Source organism: Ips typographus, linkage group LG14, assembly GCF_016097725.1.
Source record: "Ips typographus isolate SLU linkage group LG14, UJ_Ityp_2.0, whole genome shotgun sequence".
NCBI classification, from domain to species: Eukaryota; Metazoa; Arthropoda; class Insecta; order Coleoptera; family Curculionidae; genus Ips; species Ips typographus.
In genome coordinates, this window is record NC_138435.1 from 2,911,544 (window position 1) to 2,922,134 (window position 10,591).

General features: G+C 38.2%; 1 protein-coding gene across 1 annotated transcript in view; it reads right to left on the minus strand.

Moving 5' to 3' along the window:
- The window catches only part of LOC145737432 (uncharacterized), a 35,587-nt gene extending 25,199 nt beyond the window's left edge, over positions 1–10,388 (minus strand). Inside the window, 1 exon segment of the mRNA XM_081992115.1 lies at positions 9,999–10,388. Coding sequence (XP_081848241.1) covers positions 9,999–10,112 — 114 coding nt within the window. The 5' untranslated portion in view covers positions 10,113–10,388.
- Positions 10,389–10,591: the final 203 nt, after the last annotated feature.

Sequence of the window (10,591 nt, forward strand, 5' to 3'; positions counted from 1 at the left end):
AAAATTTCGTTCAGATACATATTGTAGGAGGGAAGTTGTGGACCAAAATGTGATTGTACTACCTTGCAAGGCTTTGTCTAGGTTTAACTAGGTTATTTAAAGAGTTACAGCAAAAAGTGTATAGAAGGAAAGTTGTAGAGAATTTCACTCTCTACAAGATTGTTTCTAAGCAATTTTGCCCTAAAAAATGTTCTAAAAGGAGTTACAGACCAAAAACCCACCTCACTTTACTAAAAAACTGTTTAAGGGCCAGAACCGTTCCGTACTCCGCACGACCCTTTTTTAAAACCCTCATAACTCCCTTTCTACATGCTCGGATTTAAATGAAATTTTCTGGGTAAATAGCTGCCGTCCTGTACTATAAGTGGAGAAAATTTCGTTCAGATACATATTGTAGGAGGGAAGTTGTGGACCAAAATGTGACTGAGCTACGTTGCAAGGGTTTGTGTCGGTTTAACTAGGTTATTTAAAGAGTTACAGCAAAAATGTATAGAAGGAAAGTTGTAGAGAATTTCACTCTCTACAAGATTGATTCCAAGCAATTTTGGCCCTAAAAAATGTTCTAAAAGGAGTTACAGACCAAAAACCCACCTCACTTTACTAAAAAACTGTTTAAGGGCCGAACCGTTCCGTACTCCGCACGACCCTTTTTTAAAACTCTCATAACTCCTTTCTACATGCTCGGATTTAAATGAAATTTTCAGGGTAAATAGCTGCCAGTCTGTACTATAAGTGGAGGAAAATTTCGTTCGGATACATATTGTAGAAGGGAAGTTGTGGACCAAAATGTGACTGAACTACGTTGCAAGGGTTTGTGTCGGTTTAACTAGGTTATTTAAAGAGTTACAGCAAAAGTGTATAGAAGGAAAGTTGTAGAGAATTTCACTCTCTACAAGATTGATTCTAAGCAATTTTGCCCTAAAAAATGTTCTAAAAGGAGTTACAGACCAAAAACCCACCTCACTTTACTAAAAAACTGTTTAAGGGCCGAACCGTTCCGTACTCCGCACGACCCTTTTTTAAAACCCTCATAACTCCCTTTCTACAGCTCGGATTTAAATGAAATTTTCATGGGTAAATAGCTGCCAGTCTGTACTATAAGTGGAGAAAATTTCGTTCGGATACATATTGTAGAAGGGAAGTTGTGGACCAAAATGTGACTGAGCTACCGTTGCAAGGGTTTGTGTAGGGTTTAACTAGGTTATTTAAAGAGTTACAACAAAAATGTATAGAAGGAAAGTTGTAGAGAATTTCACTCTCTACAAGATTGATTCTAAGCAATTTTGCCCTAAAAAATTTCTAAAAGGAGTTACAGACCAAAAACCCACCTCACTTTACTAAAAAACTGTTTAAGCGCCGAACCGTTCAGTACTCCGCACGACCCTTTTTTAAAACCCTCATAACTCCCTTTCTACAGCTCGGATTTAAATGAAATTTTCAGGGTAAATAGCTGCCAGCCTGTACTATAAGTGGAGAAAATTTCGTTCAGATACATATTGTAGAAGGGAAGTTGTGGACCAAAATGTGATTGAGCTTCGTTGCAAGGGTTTGTGTCGGTTTAACTAGGTTATTTAAAGAGTAACAGCAAAAGTGTGTAGAAGGAAAGTTGTAGGGAATTTCACGCTCTACAAGATTGATTCTTAGCAATTTTCCGGTAAAAAATGTTTAAAAGGAGTTACAAGCCAAAAAGTGTCTTTCAAACACTCGAGTGCTTCAGAACTCCAAAGTGTCGTTTCAAAAGAGCGTAACTCCCTTACTAGACTAGTTACGGAAAAAGTATTTAGAAGGAAAGTTGTAGAGAATTTCACTCTCTACAAGATTGCTTCCAAGCAATTTTGCCCTAAAAATTTTTTAAAAGGAGTTACAGACCAAAAACCCACTTCTGTTTACTAAAAAACCATACGTTACACACTGGGAAGCTTCTAGAATAGTCTTGAAGCTTCTGCGTTTGTTGTAAGTGATTTTTTTTGAATTTTCTTGTTAATTCGCGGGTTTTTAGAGTGTAATTTAACACTTTTCCGGGAAAACCACCAGTAAACTGGACTGATTTACTGTTTAAGGGATTAACCGTTCAGTACTCCGCACGACCCTTTTTTAAAACCCTCATAACTCCCTTTCTACTGCTCGGATTTAAATGAAATTTTCTGGGTAAATAGCTGCCAGTCTGTACTATAAGTGGAGAAAATTTCGTTCGGATACATATTGTAGAAGGGAAGTTGTGGACCAAAATGTGACTGAGCTACGTTGCAAGGTTTGTGTCTGGTTTAACTAGGTTATTTAAAGAGTTACAGCAAAAGTGTATAGAAGGAAAGTTGTAGAGAATTTCACTCTCTACAAGATTGATTCTAAGCAATTTTGCCCTAAAAAATTTCTAAAAGGAGTTACAGACCAAAAACCCACCTCACTTTACTAAAAAACTGTTTAAGGGCCGAACCGTTCCGTACTCCGCACGACCCTTTTTTAAAACTCTCATAACTCCCTTTCTACCGCTCGGATTTAAATGAAATTTTCAGGGTAAATAGCTGCCAGCCTGTACTATAAGTGGAGAAAATTTCGTTCAGATACATATTGTAGGAGGGAAGTTGTGGACCAAAATGTGACTGAACTACGTTGCAAGGGTTTGTGTCGGTTTAACTAGGTTATTTAAAGAGTTACAGCAAAATGTATAGAAGGAAAGTTGTAGAGAATTTCACTCTCTACAAGATTGATTCTAAGCAATTTTGCCCTAAAAAATTTCTAAAAGGAGTTACAGACCAAAAACCCACCTCACTTTACTAAAAAAACTGTTTAAGGGTCAAACCGTTCCGTACTCCGCACGACCCTTTTTTAAAACCCTCATAACTCCCTTTCTACTGCTCGGATTTAAGTGAAATTTTCAGGGTAAATAGCTGCCAGTCTGTACTATAAGTGGAGAAAATTTCGTTCGGATACATATTGTAGGAGGGAAGTTGTGAACCAAAATGTGATTGAGCTTCGTTGCAAGGGTTTGTGTTGGTTTAACTAGGTTATTTAAAGAGTTACAGCAAAAATGTATAGAAGGAAAGTTGTAGAGAATTTCACGCTCTACAAGAGTGCTTCCAAGCAATTTTGCCCTAAAAAATTTCTAAAAGGAGTTACAGACCAAAAACCCACCTCACTTTACTAAAAAACTGTTTAAGGGCCGAACCGTTCCGTACTCCGCACGACCCTTTTTTAAAACCTTCATAACTCCCTTTCTACAGCTCGGATTTGAATGAAATTTTCATGGGTAAATAGCTGCCAGTCTGTACTATAAGTGGAGAAAATTTCGTTCGGATACATATTGTAGGAGGGAAGTTGTGGACCAAAATGTGACTGAGCTACGTTGCAAGGGTTTGTGTCGGTTTAACTAGGTTATTTAAAGAGTTACAGCAAAAGTGTATAGAAGGAAAGTTGTAGAGAATTTCACTCTCTACAAGATTGATTCTAAGCAATTTTGCCCTAAAAAATTTCTAAAAGGAGTTACAGACCAAAAACCCACCTCACTTTACTAAAAAACTGTTTAAGGGCCGAACCGTTCCGTACTCCGCACGACCCTTTTTTAAAACCCTCATAACTCCCTTTCTACTGCTCGGATTTAAATGAAATTTTCAGGGTAAATAGCTGCCAGCCTGTACTATAAGTGGAGAAAATTTCGTTCAGATACATATTGTAGGAGGGAAGTTGTGGACCAAAATGTGACTGAGCTACGTTGCAAGGGCTTTGTGTCGGTTTAACTAGGTTATTTAAAGAGTTACAGCAAAAATGTATAGAAGGAAAGTTGCAGAGAATTTCACTCTCTACAAGATTGATTCTAAGCAATTTTGCCCTAAAAAATTTCTAAAAGGAGTTACAGACCAAAAACCCACCTCACTTTACTAAAAAACTGTTTAAGGGCCGAACCGTTCCGTACTCCGCACGACCCTTTTTTAAAACCTTCATAACTCCCTTTCTACAGCTCGGATTTGAATGAAATTTTCTGGGTAAATAGCTGCCAGTCTGTACTATAAGTGGAGAAAATTTCGTTCGGATACATATTGTAGGAGGGAAGTTGTGGACCAAAATGTGACTGAGCTACGTTGCAAGGGTTTGTGTCGGTTTAACTAGGTTATTTAAAGAGTTACAGCAAAATGTATAGAAGGAAAGTTGTAGAGAATTTCACTCTCTACAAGATTGATTCTAAGCAATTTTGCCCTAAAAAATGTTTAAAAGGAGTTACAGACCAAAAACCCACTTCTGTTTACTAAAAAACCATACGTTACACACTGGGAAGCTTCTAGAATAGTCTTGAAGCTTCTGCGTTTGTTGTAAGTGATTTTTTTTGAATTTTCTTGTTAATTCGCGGGTTTTTAGAGTGTAATTTAACACTTTTCCGGGAAAACCACCAGTAAACTGGACTGATTTACTGTTTAAGGGATTAACCGTTCAGTACTCCGCACGACCCTTTTTTAAAACCCTCATAACTCCCTTTCTACTGCTCGGATTTAAATGAAATTTTCTGGGTAAATAGCTGCCAGTCTGTACTATAAGTGGAGAAAATTTCGTTCGGATACATATTGTAGAAGGGAAGTTGTGGACCAAAATGTGACTGAGCTACGTTGCAAAGGTTTGTGTTGGTTTAACCGGGTTATTTAAAGAGTTAAAGCAAAAATGTATAGAAGGAAAGTTGTAGAGAATTTCACTCTCTACAAGATTGATTCTAAGCAATTTTGCCCTAAAAAATTTCTAAAAGGAGTTACAGACCAAAAACCCACCTCACTTTACTAAAAAACTGTTTAAGGGCCGAACCGTTCCGTACTCCGCACGACCCTTTTTTAAAACCTCTCATAACTCCCTTTCTACCGCTCGGATTTGAATGAAATTTTCAGGGTAAATAGCTGCCAGCCTGTACTATAAGTGGAGAAAATTTCGTTCAGATACATATTGTAGGAGGGAAGTTGTGGACCAAAATGTGACTGAACTACGTTGCAAGGGTTTGTGTCGGTTTAACTAGGTTATTTAAAGAGTTACAGCAAAAGTGTATAGAAGGAAAGTTGTAGAGAATTTCACTCTCTACAAGATTGATTCTAAGCAATTTTGCCCTAAAAAATTTCTAAAAGGAGTTACAGACCAAAAACCCACCTCACTTTACTAAAAAACTGTTTAAGGGTCAGAACCGTTCCGTACTCCGCACGACCCTTTTTTAAAACCCTCATAACTCCCTTTCTACATGCTCGGATTTGAATGAAATTTTCAGGGTAAATAGCTGCCAGTCTGTACTATAAGTGGAGAAAATTTCGTTCGGATACATATTGTAGGAGGGAAGTTGTGAACCAAAATGTGACTGAGCTACGTTGCAAGGGTTTGTGTCGGTTTAACTAGGTTATTTAAAGAGTTACAGCAAAAATGTATAGAAGGAAAGTTGCAGAGAATTTCACTCTCTACAAGATTGATTCTAAGCAATTTTGCCCTAAAAAATGTTTAAAAGGAGTTACAGACCAAAAACCCACCTCACTTTACTAAAAAACTGTTTAAGGGCCGAACCGTTCAGTACTCCGCACGACCCTTTTTTAAAACCCTCATAACTCCCTTTCTACTGCTCCGATTTAAATGAAATTTTCAGGGTAAATAGCTGCCGGCCTGTACTATAAGTGGAGAAAATTTCGTTCAGATACATATTGTAGGAGGGAAGTTGTGGACCAAAATGTGACTGAACTACGTTGCAAGGGTTTGTGTTGGTTTAACCGGGTTATTAAAAGAGTAACAGCAAAAGTGTGTAGAAGGAAAGTTGTAGGGAATTTCACTCTCTACAAGATTGCTTCCAAGCGATTTTGCCCTAAAAAATTTCTAAAAGGAGTTACAGACCAAAAACCCACCTCACTTTACTAAAAAAACCGTTCCGTACTCCGCACGACCCTTTTTTAAACTTTAATAACTCCCGTTATACAGGGTGGATTTAAATGAAATTTTCTGGGTAAATAGCTGCCAGTCTGTACTATAAGTGGAGAAAATTTCGTTCAGATACATATTGTAGGAGGGAAGTTGTGGACCAAAATGTGTTTCGACACTTTTCCGCGAAAACCACCAGTAAACTAGACTAGATTTACTGTTTCAGTTAAAAGAAGGTTTTTCAAGCAATTTTCACTGGAAATGAGCGGTTTTTTAGGTGACTAAGGCTGTCACAGTGGGTCACTAAGCAAAAATTGTAGTAAAAGTCTAATTTTAAAGTGAAAAAAACTGGAAAAAAAGCCAAAAAAAACATTTTTTTCTGGGTAAACCAGTTAAACAACATGCAAGCTGATAACACACGCTTATCGGGGGCAAACGTTTCGAGCTTTAAGCCCCCCCTCAGGCAATGTAAACACCGAAAAATTGATAAATTAATCGGCCAAATTACGGTTTGACAAGGTTATCTGAAGGTAAATATGAACTATTTTGGACGAGACCCAAACAACGATAATCGAAAGCTTTTACATAAGTCTGACAGGGTCCAGAAATCTAATTTTAAATTTGAACACCTGTTTCCGTCTGAAAATGGGTAAATTCAGGTAGAAATTCGCCCGGAAAGCTTGGTTTACTCGAGGGATGGGCGCTGGGGCAAATCGTAACAGTGCAGGTACCACAATTTGGGTTGTACCGCGTGGATTTTGATGGTTCTTGCGCTGAAAATATCCCAAAAGGGTGTGGTACAAGTGGGTGAAAGTTTCGTTCGAATCGGGTTAGCGACAGGGCTGGAATTGGTGGAAATGTCGCGTTGTGTTTGCTTGACTGAAACGTCCCTAGTTGCCAGGAGTAACTTTGACAATTTTTCACTCCGGTTCTGTAATATGGATTTTGATAATTTTTGGTGTGGAACTACCCTAAGGCCTGTACTGCATGTGTAAAAAGTTTGGTTAGAAAATCTATTACAGAAGGCTGGGAATTGGCAAAAATGTGACTGTATGTCTTAACAACTAAAACAGTCTTAGTTGCCAGGAGAATTTTTGAAAATTCCTAACTCCGGTTCTGTAACATAGATTTTGATAATTTTTGGTGTGGAACTACCTTTAGGCCTGTACTATCTGTGTAAAAAGTTTGGTTAGAAAATATATTACAGAAGGCTAGTAATTGGCTAAAATGTGACTGTATGTCTTTACAACCAAAACGGTCTTAGTTGCAATGAGTAATTTTGAAAATTTGTCACTCCGGTTCTGTAATATAGATTATGATTATTTTTGTTGTGGAACTACCTTTAGGCCTGTACTATCGGTGTAAAAAGTTTGGTTAGAAAATATATTACAGAAGGCTACTAATTTGCAAAAATGTGACTGTATGTCTTAACGACTAAAACAGTCTTAAGTGCCAGGAGTATTTTTTTAAATTCCTAACTCCGGTTCTGTAATATAGATTTTGATAACTTTTGGTGTGGAACTACCTTTAGGCCTGTACTATATGTGTAAAAAGTTTGGTTAGAAAATATATCACCGAAGGCTAGGAATTGGCAAAAATGTGACTGTATGTCTTAACGACTAAAACAGTCCTAGTTGTCAATGAGTAATTTTAGAAAATTCCTAACTCCGGTTCTGTACTATAATTTTGATGATTTTTGGTGTGGAACTACTTTTGGGTCTGTACTATATTCGTAAAAAGTTTGGTTAGAAAATATATTACAGAAGGCTAGTAATTGGCAAAAATGTGACTGTATGTCTTAACGCCTAAAACAGTCTTAGTTGCCAGGAGTATTTTTGAAAATTTGTAACTCCGGTTCTGTAATATAGATTTTGATGATTTTTGGTGTGGAACTACCCTTAGGCTTGTGCAATATGCGTAAAAAGTTTGGTTAGAAAATATATCACCGAAGGCTGGGAATTGGCAAAAATGTGACTGTATGTCTTAACGACTAAAACAATCCTAGTTGTCAGGAGTATTTTTGAAAATTCCTAACTCCGGTTCTGTAATATAAATTTTGATGATTTTTGGTGTGGAACTACCTTTGGGCCTGTACTATATGTGTAAAAAGTTTGGTTAGAAAATATATTGTAGGAGGCTAGGAATTGGCAAAAATGTGACTGTGCTATCATTACGGTCCAAATTTGCTTTCATTAAAGGAAAAACGAAGTTGTAGATTCAGCAAAGCGTAGCTCCGTTATTTGAGGAGTTACAGCAAAAGTGTAAATAAAGAGGGTTGTAGGAAATTTCACGCTCTATCAGATTGATTCTAAGTAATTTTTCCCTAAAGGGCCGTTTAAGGGAGTTACGGGTCGAAAACTGTCTTTAAAAAGGTTCAACGGAGCGTAACTCTGTTATTTGAGGAGTTCAGGCAAAAACGCAAATAAAGAGAGTTGTAGGGAATTTTATGCTCTACAAGATAGCTTCTAAGGATTTTTGTCCTAAAGTGTCATTTAAGAGAGTTACAGACCAAAAACTGCATTCAAGTGTTTTAGTATCTCCAAAATAAAAAAAAGTTCAACAGACCGTAACTCCGTTATTTGAAAAGTTACTTGAAAAGTGTAAATAAGGAGAGTTGTAGGAAATTTCACGCGCTTCAAAATTGCTTCTTAGGATTTTTGTCAGAAATTGTCATTTAAAGGAGTTACAGACCAAAAACTGTCTTTTACAATGTTTAACGGAGCGCAGCTCCGTTATTTGAGGAGTTAAGGCAAAAATGCAAATAAAGAGTGTTATAGGGAATTTTATGCTCTACAAGATTGCTTCTAAGAATTTTTGTCCTAAAGTGTCATTTAAGAGAGTTACAGGCCGAAAACTGTCTAACTGCACTTGGAGACTGAAAGTGTTTCAGTAACTTCAAAACTGTTCAAAGTTCAACAGAGCGTAGCTCCGTTATTTGAGGAGATACAGCAAAAGTGTAAATAAGGAAAGTTGTAGGGAATTTCACGCTCTTTAAGATTAATTCAGAGCAATTTCGCCCTAAAGGGTCGTTTAAGGGAGTTACAGGACTAAAACTGTATTCAAGTACTTACTGCAATTAAGTGCTTTAGTAGCTCCAAAATAAAAAAAAGTTCAACAGAACGTAACTTCGTTATTTGACAAGTTACGCTAAAAGTGTAAATAAGGAGAGTTGTAGGAAATTTCACGCGCTTCAAAATTGTTTCTTAGGATTTTTGTCAGAAAGTGTCATTTAATGGAGTTACAGACCAAAAACTGTCTTTTATTAGGTTTAACGGAGCGTAGCTCCGTTATTTGGGGAGTTAAGGCAAAAATGCAAATAAAGAGAGTTGTAGGGAATTTCATGCTCTACAAGATTGCTTCTAAGGATTTTTGTCCAAAAGTGTCATTTAAAGGAGTTACAGGCCGAAAACTGTCTACACTGCACTCGGATACTAAAAGTGTTTCAGTGACTTCAAAACACCTCAAGCTTCAACAGAGCGTAGCTCCGTTATTTGAGGAGCTACACTAAAAGTGTACAGAAGTGGTATTGTAGGGAATTTAACGCTCTTTAAGATTGATTCAGAGCAATTTCGCTCTAAAGGGTCGTTTAAGGGAGTTACAGTCCGAAAACTTCCTTTTAAAAGGTTTAACGGAGCATAGCTCCGTTATTTAAGGAGATAAGGCAAAAATGCAAATAAAGAGAGTTGTAGGGAATTTTATGCTCTACAAGATAGCTTCTAAGGATTTTTGTCCTAAAGTGTCATTTAAGAGAGTTACAGGCCGAAAACTGTCTACACTGCACTCGGATACTAAAAGTGTTTCAGTGACTTCAAAACAGTTCAAGCTTCAACAGAGCGTAGCTCCGTTATTTGAAGAGCTACACTAAAAGTGTACAGAAGGTGTCTTGTAAAGAATTTAACGCTCTTTAAGATTGATTCTAAGAAATTTTGCCCTAAAGGGTCGTTTAAGGGAGTTACAGGCCGAAAAATGTCAGTCAAGGAAAACAGCTCCAAACAGCTCGGGATTGAGTGAAACTAGCCAAAAAATTACCTTTCACTCGCCGAAATTAATCCAAAAAGGGCTCAAAACCGTAACGCACTGCACACGATCACTTAAGGGCCGGTTTTCACCTTAACCAACGGGTTAACACCTACCTGAGTGGCATCGGAGTACGGTGTCGAAGAGTTTTGATCGACAAGTTGCGACCCAAAAACGGGCAAAACGTGCGGACTATCAGAACGTGCCATCTCCATTTGTTGCGGCACCATACTAATATTCACCACACTGTCAAGAAGAAATAAACGCGCGCGCGCCTCCACCAATTTGACAGGGAAACAAGCGACTGCACCGAACGACTTTCGACTGTTTTCTAGGGTAGCCCAGTCGACTCGATCTGGCCAGCTGTTGCCCCACTACGACTCGATTGCGATGCGCAAGCGCTTCCCAGATCAGCTGATCGGAAAATAATAACAAAAACACTCGGATTGGACCGCAAGCGGACCGGACTTTGCTCCTGCGGATCGCGTGGCGCACTGAACCAGCTGCACCAGCCAGTTTTGAAAACAAATCGTGGTCGCACCCCCCCCTTTGCCGCCCCCGACCCCCGTTTAGTTCGGTGTGCCGCCGCCGACACTCGCGAGTGGCGGCGCCACTCGCTTGAAGTGATATTTGCACCTTAACCTACCCTAAACTGACTTGCTTAGAGATAGACATTTTTTGTCCTGTAACTCGCTTAAACGACCTTTTA